Here is an 18,183-nt window from a genome sequence, read left to right as displayed (position 1 = left end):
ACGAAGCTCAACAGTTTTGGAGAATTTGTACGTACTAATTTTTTTTTCAACGGCAGAGTTATCCATCTCAAGTTTGTTCATAGAGCATAGAAATGGTACTTGTTTCAATCATTTTGTACTTTGTAATATAAAATATAAATATATAATCGAATTATCATTTTAGCCTTTTAGTTGAATTGAAAAGTATCATTTAATTTAATATTATAGTCGAATGGAGACGAAAAGTTATAAGCTAATGTATTGTTTAATTATTAGCTTACACTTTTAATTGAAACCGAATGCATCTTTCAATTTTATCATACTATTTTGTGTGATAAACATAATGCACAACGAGAAAAATCAAATTTATCTACGAAAAAATCTGTAGATAAATTATTGCAATATGTAAGTATCTAATTTAGCAACATATTTTCAAGTAAAACACTAAAATCTGTAGTTATTTAACTTTTAGGTATTTTATTGTTATTTTGAAATGAAGCGTCATAATCTTTCATATATAATTTTTATTAATTATTTGTGAATTAACCAATCTTATCACGAATTAATAAGACAAGAACACCATGAATAAGAAATGCAGACTAGCTCTTAGAACATATATAATTTTGAAACATTCCATTGTATTAGCTGGGATTTTTTTTAGGAATAATTTTTAAGGTTTGACTCGAATTAATAAAGTAGAATTTAGATAATATATCTATAGTACGTCAAAAAGCCATCTCTAGGTCTTAGTTTGTGTGTGTGGGGGGGGGGTGGGTGGGTGGGGGGGGGGCTTTAGGTCTGATCTTAAAAGATTTATAGATAGATATAATGTAATTTGGAAAAAAAAAAAAAGAAGAAGACATTCTGATAATTTATTTAACTTTAAAAATGTAATTTTAATACAATATAGTGCTAGATTTAATAGTATATAGTGTATTTGTCGATAAATCATAAAGTTAATCATTTCCAATCATATAATAATGGCATTTTAATAAATAAGAAAAAGAAGAATATAATTGTGATGAAATTTAACTAAAACACTAATAGTTAATGTACGAGAGTGCCAACCTTTGGTGCAATTAATGAATATAATGATTAATGAGTAGAGGTTCTCATTGCTATATCTTTGGAATGCAATTAGAGAACGCAAGTATTACATCGGAAATAGCTTCGCTTCCTCACAAAAGGCGAAATTCCCTCGCTTTTTATCCTAGTCAATAGGTTAGTGAAGGGTAAATCACGATGGCTCATGGTCCATAGTGAGACTATGAGAGGACTAATATTTGATATTCACAAAGAGCCCACCACATTGAGTGCAACTCCTACACTGCAGTTGTCAAAACTTGATCTTGTATTTTTGCCTTCAATTTATCATTCAAGAATCAACTGAACTACTCGTGCAGAAATATATTTACTTGATATGTCATATTACAGGTAAGCTAATAAATAATAATGGCTATACAAACTAATTAGTTGTACATGCAACTACTTATGCAATTAGGTTTATGTAATTAAAACAAAAAAAAAAAAGAAAAAAAAAAGAAGATTTTTACTATATGTTAAGAAGTAAATAGTTGTAGGGATATGATAATTCCTAATCGATAAGCGTTTCGTGGTCATTAGATTACAATACGGATTTTATTTAGAGTGTAATTTTTACAAATTTTATTTTATTTAGTAAATTAAATAAGTAAATAATTAAAAATAAGAAAATTTCAATGCGTTGCGGGGTTGGGGGAGGTGGACAAATGGGCATAGTAAAAATAAAAAGAGGGGAGCGGGTGAGGGCACGTGGAGGGGACCTCATCCTGTCTTTTTGCGGTCAATTTAAGGTTTTGACCATTTCTTTTGTTTTTTTTTAAAGAATAAATCAAGTGTTTCAAATTAATAATAATAATAATAATAATAATAATAATAATAAAATAAATAAATAAATAATTAATTAATTAATTAATTAAAGTGAAAGTGACTGCCGCCTCGTGGCCAACAGCTCCAACAACGAAAGCCTTCATTTGACTTTGCACTCCTTCACGTGACATCTCCACTAATTTACCGTTTTATCACCAAACAAATAATTAGGAAGGACGGATAGATTTTGTGGTTTAGTAGCACTCAGTTGCATTCCAATATAAAAAGGGTGGGTTTAAGCTTCAATGTAGGCAATAATATTGAATTGATATCAATCAATAGTAGTATTGGCTCATAGATTGAAAGTTGCATATTTAGTTTTGTCATATAGAAATTGTTAATGAAAACTACATTAATTTTTGCGAAAGTTGCATATTTAGTCTTATCAAACAGAAAATGTTAACGGAAAAATACATAAACCCTAATTTGATAGAATCTTTTTAGTCATTTGCATAACTTTTTTCCTTTATAAAAACTTTGCACAACTCTATTTAGAATTGAATTTAGATTGAAGGCAATAAGTTAACTCCTTTTTTTTTTTTTTTTTTTTTGATAAACAGTATTAAATATTTTCATCATATCCAAACGGGATGAAAAAAATTACTTTTACGAAAATTGATATATTAACTTTACACTAAATAATTTAAAGATCAATTATACACCACAAATATAATTTAATGATTAAAAATGTCATTTCCCATTAATTGATGATATTATTATTCAAACTTACGTACTTGAAAGTTAAAAAACACTACTTCGTAATCGAAAACATGCACAAAAATTTAACCAAAACACAAACTTTCATAGCAATTTATTCTTTCAAGACTATATATAATAAAAGTTACCACTACATACAAGTGTACAAGTATGCAATTCAAATAGCAAACAAAATCTTGTAGAGGGTATGGTATATATATCCTTTTTAAACCCTTCAATATATGTGAATGTGTAATTGTGTACAAGTGTATAACTAGTATAGTATTATAAGTGTACAAGTAATTTCGATGTTGTTGTAGGTTGCGGGTTTAACTCTTTGTGACTGCAATTCTGCATCTCGAATCCAATAATTATCTTATTTATTTATTTTTGGATGACGAGGAAAATCCAATCACTACTTGAGCTATTGTCTGGTGCTTGATAAGGAACCAAGAAGAGTTCAAAGTGGAATCGTCTATCAATTCTAACACATTGAGTTCAAAATCCAACAATTATCTTATTTATTTATTGATTAATGATGAGGAAAATACGCAACCACTATATGAAAAAGGTGCACAACATAAACTTGTCCATGTGTAATAGTCTGCAAATTATACATAAGAGGTAAATCGCACTAGAAAGACCATGTGTGACGAGTTTAACCAATAAAACGTTAACAATAATTGAACTTATGACATTTTGATACTAGAATCATGCTCCATAGTTTACTTTTTAAGTTAGCTAATTAAACTATGTAATATTATTCCTAATGCATTGTTTTTTATAAATTAAACAATATACGGAGTAATAGTATTCATTTTCTATTTTATTCCTTGATTATCATAAAATTTATCTATATTCTATCTATGATATGATGAAATGATGAAAGCACATATAATTATCAAGCAATTATCATTATGTCCTGTACCGTTAATTAGTCTTTCCCATGTTAGGTCATTACGACTAATGCAGTATTTTAATGTACACTGACCCTATAGATACTTAACCTCTCTTTGTCGTTTTCTTCCACTCATACCTTAAAATTATTCTTAAAAAACCCCAAACATTAAACAATACCATCTTCATTTCTTAATCACATTGTGCGAACCATATTCTATAATTATTTATTTTTAAATATTATTTATACTTTTTTAGGTGACAGAGAAAAAACTCACAGCAATTATTTTTATCATTTTATGTAAATCACCCTATTTAGCTGACAAAGTACACAATGAGTAAACTAACCTAAGTTATCCATAGCTGATCTGCTACTTCTGCCTGAAGTTAAAATTTATAATTTTGTGATTATTAAGTCAATAATCTGACTAATTTAGCTGAGATTATTGTGTCTTATTATTATTTATGCTTTTTGGGTTGGTAAAATAATGGCTGCACCTGTCAACTTCTCTCACTCTTTCTTTCTCTCTCTATGTTTGCCCTTTCCTTTCTCTCTACTTGATGCCCTACTGGTTTCCATTCGATCTAGGGTTTGGGTTTGAGCTGATCTTCTGCTACAGTTCTTGCTTGATAGTTCTTCTAAGATTTCTTTAATATTTTTATAAAAATAATTTCCTACTAAATATTTTACTGTTTTTTTTTTGGGTTGGGAATTTCTTAATCATTTTTAGTTGTTTATTTTTCTTTGTTTTCTGTTCACTACTTTTGGGTGTTGTTAATTGTTGTTGGAGAGTGTATATGGCGGGGTTAGACTTAGGTTCAGCGTCCCGTTTTGTTTCTCAGCTTCAAGGGCGGCCAGAGACGGAGGATGAGAGCAGCCGGAACCCTTTTTCCGGCGAGAGTGGAGGCGGCGGAGGGGTGTTGGGTGATGTGGTGGCTCGACGGCCGAGAGGGCGGCCGGCGGGGTCGAAGAATAAGCCGAAACCGCCGGTGATTATTACGCGGGAAAGTGCGAACGCTCTCCGGGCGCATATTTTGGAGGTGAGTAATGGGTGCGATGTTTTCGAGTCGGTTGCGAATTATGCGCGGAAGCGGCAGAGAGGGATTTGTGTTTTGAGCGGGAATGGGACGGTGAACAACGTGACGCTCCGGCAGCCGTCGGCGGCGGGCGCCGTCGTGACGCTGCAGGGGCGGTTCGAGATACTGTCGCTGTCGGGGTCGTTTCTGCCGCCACCGGCGCCGCCGGGGGCCACCAGCTTGACGATTTACCTCGCCGGGAGCCAAGGGCAGGTGGTGGGAGGGAACGTGGTGGGGCCGTTGATGGCGTCCGGGCCGGTCATCGTCATCGCCGCCTCCTTCACCAACGTGGCGTACGAGCGCCTCCCGCTCGACGACGACGAGGCGGCCGCCGCGGCGCTCCAGATGCAACCGCCGCAGTCCGAACCGTCCGACGGTGGCGGAGCCTTCCCGGACCCCTCTCTAGGGCTTCCTTTCTTCAACCTCCCAAACGGCCAGCTCCCCATGGAGAGCCCCGGGGGATGGGCTGGAAATCCAGCATCTCGGGGTCAGTACTAACTAGGTCAGACTACTGCTGCTACTCGAATGTGCACTCTGTGATCATCATCATTCAGAATCGATATGTGAAACATGCATGGTTAATTTGTCATCTTCATCATCATAGCTTGTACATTTGTTTACTTAATCTCTTTTGTGACCTAATTACAATTTGTCAAAATGATTTTCCTTTTCCTCTTATCTTTAATCTTCTCATTGAATTTTGGTTGGAGGCATAATGCAACTTATTGTTAAATTACATAGTATTTCTATTCTTTATAAGTAGTCCTACCATTATTTTATATCAACTGGCTAGCTAGCTGCTATCTTGGATATATCATATGTATGTATATGTGTGTGTATATATATATTATATACATATACAATTACAACTTGTTATTTCTCCTTGGAATCATGCATAACTTGTCTAGCTAGTGAGCTAGGTAGGTGTAATTGAAAATGGAAATGCATTAAAAGAAGTATTACTTTAATTAATTAAGGATAATATAATGAAATTAAATGGCATCAAAAGATAGATCTTATGTGATCTAGCAAGTGGTATAGCACATGTATTATTAAATTAATTAAGAACCCAATATAATCTATGGATGGATTATATTATTGATAAGAAAACCAAATCAAACTCTTGCTTGATGTCATTTTTGGGTAGTGGAGGGGGGGGGGTGGGGAGTTTGATTAGTTAAACATTCTAATTTTCATTAAGTCTTAATTAATACCTATCAATTATGGTTGCAATTTTTTGTTGGTTTAAATTATTATTAGTAGAATTTGAAGGGAAAACCATGCACGTATTATCTTATCTTATGCCAATGTATACATATGATACATGCATTCATAAGAATTAAGAAGGTATTGAAGGAAAGTGCACAAGGCGGGTTAGGGTAAGTTATTGTGAGCAGGCTAGTTAGGTTGATTTAATTAATTACCTTATCGTTGCAATCATTTACTGTAGAGTCACGAAACAGGGTTCTTGTGTATAAATCAAATGCTTTACATTTTATGATGATCGAGAATGAAAATGATATTGGTTTAGCATACCAGCTTGTGAATATAATGCCTAGCTAACTTACAAATATATATATTCAAAATCCCTAGCTACAAATATATATTATGTAATAATTAACCTTTTTTTTTTGGTTGATGAAAGAAACCAGTCACTAATTAAGAGTATATATACTTCAAATCTTTAAGTGAACATACACACATATATATGACTGTGTGTGTATATACAAATGCATAGTTAATCCTTTCAATTCTATCTTCTTCATTTCTCTCATGCACATTTTGTCACCCTTCCATTGTAACATTGCATTGCAGCATTGTAACATATTAACCCCCAACGAATAATGCATGAAATAACAAACAGTACAGTTTATTGAAAAGCTCACAACCGCGCTCGGGTAAGGTGAAACCCATCTTATAACCCTAGCCGGTAAAGGACAGTTAGGTCGAGCAAGAATGCCTAATAGACAGCTCTCATAAAGAGTACGTTAAACTTGAAACTTTATAGTTATCAAACAAATTACTGGACCAACTCGATTAGAGATGTCCCTAGTTGTAAAAACTCCAGGTGATATGATATGCAACCTAATTAATAAACTTAGATTATATCAAACGTAACACAAAAGAACAAAACCGGTTATCATAAGTCTATATGCATTATACATAATACACATATATATTGTGCATTCAGGTCAGGTGATCTGATCTCCCAGCAATACTGCTGCATGTTCATTTTATTCAGATCAAAATAATGATATATATATAAAAACCATAACACAATTAACATGTATGTTAACTAAAACCAACACACACATACATATTTCAGAAACCTAAGATACAAGTAGTGTACATTGTCACCCTAATCCCGAGAACCCAGCAATACTACCCAGAATTCTGGTGAGAGAACGTAAATAGCGGGATGTGTCACAGATGAGATCGTCCATCCCTCGTGATCAGGGTTGGAGGTAGGCAATAGGATGCAAATCATGATCATTATCATAGGCAGCCAGCTTCTCCTTAGCCTTGTTGGCATGCAGAACCATCCCTGCTTTTGCCTCTTTTGCCAGCCGTATCTTATGAACCACTTTCACTCTCCCTTTCTCTGCCTATTCCCACATTAATTAATTAATGCTTTATCATGCATTTAATTAATTAATTATTAAATGCTTAATTAAAAATGGATTATTATTATTATTCATATTGCTTATATTATATTACCTTTTCTTCCTCCTTTAACTCTGGTTTGGCCTTCCGCATGGCGTGAACGTCATCCATCTTCTCCCTTATGGCCTGCATTTTTGTTCGATTTGATGGATGATGAACTCTATCTGAATTGATTCTTGAATTCTTGATTCACCAACTCAGATATGTATAAATCATATGTATTTATGTGTCCATCTGTGTCTATATATGCATACAAGTTTTACCTTAAATTTTCCGAAAAACCAGATCGCTCGCATTCTTTGTACATTGGTAACTATGAATGACACTTGTAAATAATAGTGATTGCGAAATAAAAGTCCCAAAAGTCTTAAACGAGGTTGTCCCACATTGAGTATTTAACCGAAAGAATCAATAGTTATATATGAAGGAACGTAATAATGGTGTAACTCGACCGTAGGACGGCGTGAGTGGGTTGGGCCTTTCCGTTATGGATTGTCCAGGCCCAGGAAAGTCCCCGGGCCGTTTCTGCAGAGATGCAGGCCCGGAAACGGGTTCACTTCACTGGCTGGGGTCCTTTCTCCTTGCGAGATGGGCTGAGACGTGTTCGGAGCCCAATGGGCCCTGGCCGGAAGTGCGTTGGCTGATTCAACAGTTATTTACGTGGTCCCTCTGGACTAACTGAACGGGGCTTACGATCCTGCAGTCCTCCTTTTTTTTTCTCTTTTTTTTTTCTCCAAATTTTTTATATTACGAGGAAGTTCATAGTTAATATCCAAAGAGGAATCGAGGAAGCTAAGTCAATACAAACTAACTCAATTGGTGTTAATTTTTACATCAATTTATATTACGAGAAAACTCGTAATCACTAATCGAAGGCCAAATTAAAAAAAAAAAATTAAAATTAAAATTCCGTTTGGTAACATAGTTAACTTATCATTCAATTTTCGATTATTTGACCAGCATTAGTTGTTTGAATTGGTTAAACAACCAATATAATTGCTTGATTAATGTGCTTTTTATAATAACTTATTGTTCTAAAATGCTAAAATTTAAAAATCTGCTTAAAACAGTTTTTTTCAATAAGTTTTTTGAAAAAGTCATTTGGCATGTAATCAACTATCAGATAATTTACCAAACATCTTTCTACAATCAGCTAATTTATCAACTAGTCAAGCACACTAACCTAATCAGTTAACAACTATTTACCAAACACTCTCTAAGTCAACTACCAAATCAACTTGATTGAGGTTACTTTTTATATCGGATATCTTTGCTCATACTTGTATAACTTTTTGTCGTGTTACTTACGACGTAAGTAATCTATATATACTTTGTTGACCAAGAATATCATTCAATTATTTGAAGGAGAAAAAAAAATGGGGGGAAAGAACACGGTATTAACGTATATGTATATAATAGTCAAGACAAGACTCGGCCAAAATGGCAATTAATGTTTTGTGGTCTTTAAATGCGGCAGTTGGCCAATAATCCCAAGTCGTATGGTAAAGGTAATTAAGACATCCTTACACTTTTCTACCCTTTTCGATAAACCAACAAAACCCTCAATTTGTTGACTAATCTAATTTTTAGGATAGAATCTTCCCGTGGCATCAAAAACTTGCTAGTATTGGATAACCCCAATTTAAAATATATCAAAAAATTAGTTTAATAATCATAAGATTTTAAGTTTAACTATTTACGGTAATGTCTATTGGTTAATTAGTTTAAAGTGATTAGCAATGAACAAACTAAATTGTTTTACCTCATTAATATTGGTTAACTGATTTCTCCAAAATGAAAACAAAATTATTTGCTGACTGAGATTATACAACAGACTTCACTCAAAATACAAATTCAAACAACGACTACGCACTTTTCCATAAAGCAAAGCACTTTCTATAGTTATTTAAAAACATCATGGCATGTGTCCTCCATAAGAATATGATTGTAATTTTCTTTATTATTTCAGTAGATTTTGTTGTATGCACTAAAACAAAAATAAAAATAAAAAAGAGGAATAATTACATATTTTGTCCTTATATTAGATCAAGTATATATAAATTTAGTCTCTAACTATCATGTGTTACAATTTTATTTTTTAATTGACTATTTTGATAATTCAAAATACCAAAATAACAATTTGTAAAAGTAGCACTTTTAGTTCTTAGTTGACAACAAGGTGGGGCAAAGCATCTCGAAAGATGTAAATCATGGTAACTCAATTGAACACAAATGTTAAACATTTGCTTACTGTGCACAATGAGCCCCTCACTTTGAGAGGTTATCCAATATTGCCGCTAGTGAGACTCGATCCCTAATTTTTGCTTCCAAACTTCACCTATATGACCCGTTAAAGTGTTCATGCGGGCAGATATACAACATCCTTGTTCTTATCAAGATGAGGGTTGAAGATTTTTGTTGGAGTCACAAAATATGGCATTGTTATTGGTCTCTACTATATATTTTTGAAAGATAAAAATAATCATTTTTGTAAGACTAAAATTACAACTCAGGATAATTAATGACTAAAATTTGCACTTGTCCTATAAAAGATTAAAAGTGTAATTTCTAATTTTTTATTTTACATCAGTTGACTCAGTGGGTAAACCATTAAGATATTGGAGTTTTAATAATTTTAAGTATGTAATTAATTCGATTAGTAAATAGTAATAAGCTTGATTTCTTACCAGTTTAACTAATATTCGGTTGACTTCAATTTTTTTTTTTTTTTTGGGGGGAGTACTATCAAATCATCATCATCATGATAGCTATAGCTAACTTCTACTTCTAATATATTTTAACAATTTCCCAAAAACTATATTTTTTTTAAAGATAAACTGAAATTATAATATGATTAATGTCAATTTCAGAAGCCAGACTTCACTTGCAAATAAATAATATAAATAAATATAACTAGATGGATAACATCAAACCAACCATTGATTCTGGGCAAAAACTTGTGTGAGACCGTCTCACCATGAGACGGGTCGGGTCGGGTCAAGATGCAAATGTAACACTTATATACACAAATGTCATACTTATATGCTCAAATGTAATACTAATCAGAAATAAAATTTTTGTTACTTATTAGGATAAACTTTTAAGGGAAAATACAATACTTTTACATTTCGATTTAAAAGTATTACATTTTTCCTCAAAAGTATTATATTTGCCCTTATAAGTGAGAGGCACTTGTCAACATTACTTATTATGAAAAATGTATTACTTTTTCTCTTATAAGTAACAAAAATTGTATTTTTGATTAGTGTTATATTTGAGCATATAAGTGTGAAATTTGCACATATAAGTATGACATTTGCATGGTGCTTTGACCCAACCCGACCCGTCTCACGAATAAGGATCCGTGAGACGGTCTCACACAAGTGTGACCCTTGATTCTGACCCTATATATGCTGATTGTTAAATTCTATCATTTTTTTTCGAGTGGCAAAAAATTCATAAAAAATATTTGAAGATTTGTATTGGGTAAATTTTACTCTTTATATAATAGTTCGTCAACTATATATAAGAGGTAAAACGTCCTAAGAAAATTTTATAGGACAGATTTAATTAATAAAATATTGATGAAAATAGAAACTGTTACATTCAAATATATATGATGATTATGCTTCATTAAATTGATCACTCTTTTCAACAAATAAAATTGAAAGAGACATTTATGTATAATGGATGCGATGATTACGACGTAACAAAGTGATCATGGATTCATGGTTGGGTTCGGTCCAATGAGGTTAGCCACAAGAGTAATAGTTCTGTTAAGATTGACCCAAGTTTATTGTAAAAAATCCGAATGAATTAACTCATCTTGAAATAAAGACTATAAGATAGTCTAACTCATCATCTTAGAAGATTCAATTTCTTGCGTTTTTCTATAAACATTATTACACATGTATCATCGAAATTGATTACTTATGAACAGTTTTTATGATTTTTTTTTTAATAACGAGGATCAAGGGGAACCATGCATATCTATTATATATTAAATGGTGTACTAAGTAAACGGATATTTTTATATACTAAACACAATTAAATGTTTGTTACTATGAATATGTGATAAATTGTAATGTTTAGATCAATACTTAACTTACTTGAACTCAACACACGTATCCAATCCTCACAATAATAAGCCCATCTATAAAAAGAATATTTACTTCATAAAATTAGTTTTTTAACCTATTTACTAAATTTTGTAAATATACTATATAGGATGGTCAACTGTCTATGTAATTAGCAGTTGAATTATGATGTTTTCTACGTAATGCTTTCATCATCAGCAGATTATATTATAATAAAAAAAATTAAGAGACATAACGTACATAGTTTAATACTTTAATTACTTCAACGTTACACCGGCCAACTAAGTCTTACGTCAATAAAATCAAAGCTCTTTATATTCTCCAACTGTCAATCTTTTATTGTGGTTAAACCAACGTTCCAAATTCTATGTTTGGATTAATGACGGAATATAGGGAATCAAAAAGATTTAAATATATAAGTACTCTTCCAAAAATTGTCTCCAAAAAAATCTTGTTGTGTATTAACAAAAATTAAATTCATAAAATTTTTTATACGAAAATTATTTTTCACACACTCAGCCATCCCTTTTGAAACTTATCTAATCTATCTTTGCATTGCTAATATAAAATTTGTATACTAATATTGCATGAATATTTTTCCTTAAATTAACTATAGCTTAATCGTTGATCATTTTAATCAATAAATCATGTCTGCATGCATGATCTATTGAGAACAAAATATATCAAAAATATTAAATATGTTGGTATGCAAAATTGTTATTTGTTTTTTTATTTTCTAAAATGCAAAATCCTTAGCCTTTGATTTTTTGAATCTTCTACGAAAGGTGTATGGTGTGTTTTTACGGTAGACAATATTGATGGTTGAAATTATGTTACATATAAAATACTTTCTAGCTTTTATTGCTTCGTCTATTCTTTTTTTTTTTTTTTTAACTTACATTTTTAGTTAACATGAAACAACTTTTCAATTATAAGCGTGTATATATGTATGTGTGTGAGTATATATATACCGTATAGTTTTTATTAATAAGTAGCATAGTTTGACTAGGAGCTTTTAATGCAATCCTAAGTCAATGGTATGCATTCGCTTTTCTCGACTTCATCTCACGAATATTAATTGCTCTTTTAACCTAGGATGAGATAGGAAATTTCTTTGTGATATAACATTATGACATACATTTAATTTGTCTAGAGACCAATTTCATTTTAAATTGTTGCTTTTCGATCTTAGGCTGAATTGTCATGTCTTGTTTTTAAAGTTAGATACAGTAACTATAAGATCTTAAATTTGACCTTTTGTAAAAGATGTTTATTGATATCATAAATAAAAATTTTAATTCCCAAGTTAAATTAACTTATATGTGTATGAAAATTATATTAAAGCTATTAAGCTAATTAAGTATGAATTGAAAATGTATTTTAAAAAAAATCATTTCTTTCTATAATATGTTTGTAACATTTCTGTCTTAAAAAAATTCATATTTTTCATTTTCTGATAATTACATAGTCAGTAAGACTGTGTTTACTTTAATTCTCCAGTTTTTGTTTTTGTTTTTGTATTTTTTTTAATTTGAGATTTTAGCAGGAATTTGTTGTTCCCAATCCCAAATAATCCTTGAGATCACAAGGAAAACAAGGATATCTCTTCCAAGTATTCCCATGCATCTTGAAAATCTTGACCGCCCTATCCTTGGTGGAGGAAGCGCCGCCGATGTGCAGCAGCGCCACCAGTTTTTTCACGGCGCCGTACATGAGCATCTCCTCCAGCACCCTCTCGGCGGGGTGGGACCCGCAGATCAGCGCGAGTATTTTCACGCCGATCTTGGTAGCCGCCGTGGACACATTCAACATCTTCTTCGACACGGCGGCTATCCCCAGCCCGTGCTCGGCTAACGCGAGCCGCCCGTCGGCGCTCTCGCACAGGAGCTTGAGGAGGTACATGATTTTCTCGCATTTGGAGCCGGCGGCGTCGGGGAGGAGGTCAATGAGCGTGCAGACGCCGCCGGCTTCAGTTGCTTTCAGCCGCGCCCGCTTCGAGCCGTCCAGGATGTCGATCAGGAGCTGCAGCGCCGATGAGCTGGCTTTAGCCGAGGCGTAATCGTCGGAGATTATTTCCAGGAGGGATTTGAAGAACTCTATGCCTTGTTCCTGCACCATCGCGTTCCATTCATCGGAATCCGCTCGGGAAAGCTTCTGGAACGTGGCTATGGCGCTGTATCGAGCCTCCGCGCTGCCGCGCTGGAGCATCACCGCCATGGATTTTATCAGCTCCGGCGTGAATAACACGCGCTTCGTCATCGCCGAGTCGGATTCCTCCATTAATGGCAGCTTGTGTAGAACCCCCACCGCCTCCTCGCACGCTCTGAACGCCACAAAATCCGAACTCTCTACCAAAATCTGTTGCCTGCATACCATCATCAGATAATCAGCTAAAACTAACAAATTAGCTAAATAGTTGACTTTGTAATCACAAAATTACTATTTCAACAGCAAATACAGCTTATTGACTTTTTAGTTTGAGTCAATTAACTATGAACAATTAAGAAATCAGATTTACCTTGTGCTTCTTAGTTTAAACCAATAAGCTATGAACAACTTAGACATGGTGTCTTCCTAATTTGAACCAATCAGCTATAAATAACTTAGAAATCATATTTACTCTGTGCTTCTTGGTTTGGACTGAGCAACTTAGAAACCAGATTTTGGGCTTACCAATCAGCTATGAGCAACTTAAACTGATTTACCATAAATTATAAGACCAGATTTATTTAGTTGCAGACTCTCTGGAATAGTGGTTGCAGATTTTCTTGTAAGTCAAGACAAAAAAAAAAAAAAAAAATAAATTCTTACATTATAGTCACGACAACCTCAACGCCTCCGAGGCGTTTAAAATCATCCTTAACATCGTCATCTCCGACCTCAAGAACCGTCCTAAGCTTCTTCAAGCAGCTAACCTTAAACGGGGTAGTCTCCACGGCGCTAAGCAAAGACACCAACTCATCACGCTTGGACGACGAGGACGAGGAAGGACTGGATTGTCGCCACGCATGGATAAGCCTCTTGAGCGTGTGATTGGGGGTCATCTCCAACCTCTCAATGCTTTGCATGGTGGCCGGACACGTCTTCTTGTTGTAAGTGTGAAACCAAGTCTCGATGTTTTTCCGCTCGTAGGTGACGCCGGTGGAGATGGTGACCGGATCTTTCATCACCTCCATGGAAATGGGGCACCGGAAATGCAAAGGAAAGTCCATGGAGGATGATGGGTTTTGGGTTTCTTGAAGATTTTTGTTGCGGTTTTCCATGGAGGGTGGTGGGGTTGGGGTTGGGGTAGAGAGAAAAGTGTGTGTGTGTATATATATAGGGGTTTTTATTTTTATATGTGTGGTGTTGGGAGTTAAGAGGTGAGTGGTTAGCCGGTTTGGAGGCTAGGAGGGTTGTGGAAGTCTAATAAAAGAAGCAATAAATGAAATATGATGAAAACCTCAAAACTATAGATGAGTTTTTTAAATGAAAAATAGCTGTTTATGCACTGTTCACATCACTCCACAAGGAAGCCAATTGGAAAAGTCAAATCCCTTTTAATTTACTTTTCCAACAAAACAAAACTTGGGGTTACTACTTGATAGTGTTGTTCAGAAAAGCCAATGCTCCTATAGATCAATCCAGAATTGAAGTCCTAACCTTTAAGGAGCGTACCGTAACTATGATACATCTACTTGACCACCTATTTCAGTCATAATCTTATACTTCATATGTTATCTCGACAAACTGTATGTGTGTTTGTACTTATACAAAACGTACTAATGACTATGGTTGGACTCTTCGATTTGCGAAAAAATTCGTAGCTGTTATCTAAAAGTACATTCTGGATGAAGTCTACATTGTGACCATAACTAGCAAACGATCATAATGAGGTAAAATAACTTAAATTGTCCAGAGCTAACCGGCTCATACCAAGAAACATTGTAACTACAAGATTCCAAGTTCAATTCCAAGTGAGAGTGTCTTATTGGTCTTCTTGGTTGAGTCCATTAACTTTGAGAAACTTAAATTAATTTACCTCATTCTGATCTTTTATCGGCTAAGATTACAAACTAAGATTTACAAGTAAACACATTCAAATACTCCCATCCGATATCCTCCGATCCACAACTCACAAAATGAACCAAATTACTCTATAGGTCACCTGCATTATTGCCATACAGCCCTGGAGAAAATTTCTCTTTATGAATGTATGATCAAATATGGTAATTCCAATACTTCCAAAAAAAAAAGTAAAAAACAAATCACAAGAATGGGATATTCCTATGTCTTTTTCTTTAAAGGTAACTAAGCTACTTCTAAATAAGCACAAGAATTGATTATTCCTGTGTTTTTCTTTGTTGTGACGAGTGAAGTATGCAATCAACCACTATTTAATAGTGTGCACTGAGTAGAGAGGTAAATTGCATTAGAACCTTGTGCAACGAGTTCAACCGATAAAATATTGATAAAAATCGAATCCATGATCTTCTAGTTCGAGAATCAACCACTTCCCAAGAATGTGCACCGAATAAACCCCGCCTTGTGATCCTAGTCGACAAAGGATTACATTACAAGGTAAACCAACATAGGTTGCTTGTAGTTGATTGGGTCAAATTAAGCTAAAGCCAATAGATTACTCCTAGCGAAAATTAAACTTGAAATCTTGTAATTATGAAGTTAATAGTTTTACCTTCTTGACTAGGTCTTCCTATTTTAATTTTGATATGCCCATTGGAAGTGCCATTGGATTTGGAATTTAATTCTTCTGGGTATATATATAAATAATATGGAGAAAGTAAAAGGTTGATAACAATTAATGAAAAATGTGATCTGATAAAAGCTTGCGGACCGGTCAGGGGGTTGACTTTAAGAGATTAGATCCAAAATTGCGTATGACATGCATGGGTTGCATTATAATTATAAATTTATTTTTTGAAGATATTATAATTATAATTATGAACTGAAATTGTGAGACAATAAAATAATACGAAAAATGAACATTTCAACACTTAGAAATGTAGTTGCAGTAGTGTGTATTTGTATATTCAAACCTTTGCTTACATAACACCGGCGACGACTGCGATTCTTTCACACCTTATTTTATCTCTTTTTCTTATATTTCTTGCAGTCTGTTGAGCTGCCTCTCTGACTCTCTCCCTCCCGGCCCATTTAGTTTTGCCATTATTATTATTATTATTGGAAAAAAAAAAGTTATGCCATTGATTTTGTCACCCAAAAAAAAAAAAAAAAAAAAAGATGTTAATAAGCCACTAATTAAGATATAACATTCACAAAAATACGGGGAAATCAATTAAGTTTAAGAATATGTTNAAAAAAAAAAAAAAAAAAAAAGATGTTAATAAGCCACTAATTAAGATATAACATTCACAAAAATACGGGGAAATCAATTAAGTTTAAGAATATGTTAATATCTTGATGAGTTATTGTAACATTTAGGTTAGCGGTATCACATTATGCCAAAAAAAAAAAAAAAAGTAGTTGTCAATTGGATTTTTTTTTTTTTAAATTACAGGTATAGTTTTTGAATAGGGTTGGTGTCAAGTTCGTTTGGATGATTATTCGGATATTTGACATTTTTTGTTATACTGTTTTTGACCAAATATATAAAATTATAAATTGAATAATAATATGATTGTGTTTGATTTTTTTAGTATTTATTTTGGGTTAGTTTGGGTATTAAAAAACATTTATAAGTCGGGATGAGTATGATATATAAGACTTGTAAAGAAGAAAATGGATTATTCCATACTTTTCAGTTTTCAAAAGAATATAATGGATTTGGCCCCAAAAAATAAAAAGTTGCAGATTTTGATGATGGGCTACAATATTAGCAAGTGATCAATTATAAATATGTGTTCATATTACAAAGAGGAATATTATCCTTTATTATAATTTTGAATCTATTGGGATTGAACTATTGAAGTTTAGAAACTTGTCACACGAAACCAACGTGCTGCCACCCAAAAAACAAAGAAGAAATCAACAGTAGGTGGCCATGAGGGATCAGAAGATCAACATTGGCTGTTAGAATTAGATTCTCAATCATGGTGGTTGCACAACTACGATATTTGTAGCATATCATATGAAATTATAGATCAGGTCATGAGTTCGATTTTTACAAAAATATACTGATCAAAATTAGTTATTATTGTCTCGAAAGGAGTGATAAAGTAAGTAGAACATGATTTTCATACCAAAAGATCACAAATACAATATCTAGTAATGTCCCCTGAATATTTAGTAATGTCCAACTTTTAACACTTTTAATAAATGTGTTGGGTTAGTTATATACATTTTTTAAAATGATATTTTAAGTGATTGACTTATAAAATATTAGGGAGTAATTGTTTATTAAGCACAAAAAGGTTATATTCTTATTTCTTAGCAAATGGACTGTAATTCTACAGTACTACTTTTTCTACTTGACCGCGTGAACATAACGCCAGGGGTGGTAATAAATTACGTGTTGATGTTACTATCAAAGGGCAGTGGAATTTTGTCAAGGGCAGAAAGAGAGAATTACTGAGTTAATAATCCATTAATAATTAATTAAGATTGATTATGAAATGAAAATTGACTAGAGGATAGCATGATTATCGGCCCAGGTGAAGGCAGATATGAAGGTCAAATAGGGACCATGTGCTTATATTCTTAAGCTATTTATAAAGACTAAAATGTAAAGTATTAATCACACCCTCCTGAATGAGTATAATATGATTTTCGTGCTTTAAGAGTCACCACAATAGTGATTTTGTTGAGCTTTTGCGAGGCGAAAGAGAGAGAAAGTGAAGGTATGCCTTCATTGCCTTGCATGAAGGTTTATTGTGGGGCCCACCCTGGGTTTTGCGCATTAGCCTTG

General features: G+C 33.3%; 2 protein-coding genes across 2 annotated transcripts; one reads left to right on the top strand and one right to left on the bottom strand.

The window, feature by feature from the left end:
• Positions 1 to 3,985: 3,985 nt before the first annotated feature.
• Positions 3,986 to 5,290, top strand: LOC116017235 (AT-hook motif nuclear-localized protein 23-like). The gene has a single exon (XM_031257776.1). It carries the CDS (start codon positions 4,279 to 4,281, stop codon positions 5,053 to 5,055), a length of 777 nt encoding a protein of 258 aa, XP_031113636.1. The 5' UTR covers positions 3,986 to 4,278; the 3' UTR covers positions 5,056 to 5,290.
• A 7,516-nt stretch (positions 5,291 to 12,806) lies between these two features.
• LOC116017422 (E3 ubiquitin-protein ligase PUB23-like) lies at positions 12,807 to 14,592 on the bottom strand. Its single transcript, XM_031258009.1, has 2 exons — positions 14,130 to 14,592; positions 12,807 to 13,683 (listed from the first exon to the last, which is right to left on the bottom strand). The coding sequence occupies exons 1-2, from the start codon at positions 14,579 to 14,581 to the stop codon at positions 12,858 to 12,860; spliced, it is 1,278 nt and encodes a 425-aa protein (XP_031113869.1). The 5' UTR covers positions 14,582 to 14,592; the 3' UTR covers positions 12,807 to 12,857.
• Positions 14,593 to 18,183: the final 3,591 nt, after the last annotated feature.

Source organism: Ipomoea triloba, chromosome 4 (assembly GCF_003576645.1).
Source record: "Ipomoea triloba cultivar NCNSP0323 chromosome 4, ASM357664v1".
In the NCBI taxonomy this organism is placed as follows: Eukaryota; Viridiplantae; Streptophyta; class Magnoliopsida; order Solanales; family Convolvulaceae; genus Ipomoea; species Ipomoea triloba.
The sequence above is the reverse complement of the archived record's forward strand: the minus strand, read 5'-3'. Positions and strand labels throughout refer to the sequence as shown.

Coding starts and splice junctions, on each gene's coding strand:
- LOC116017235 (XM_031257776.1), top strand. CDS start 4,279: ATGGCGGGGTTAGACTTAGGTTCAGCGTCCCGTTTTGTTTCTCAGCTT.
- LOC116017422 (XM_031258009.1), bottom strand. CDS start 14,581: ATGGAAAACCGCAACAAAAATCTTCAAGAAACCCAAAACCCATCATCC. Junction 13,684..14,129: donor GAGGTTGTCGTGACTATAAT/GTAAGAATTTAT, acceptor GATGGTATGCAG/GCAACAGATTTTGGTAGAGA.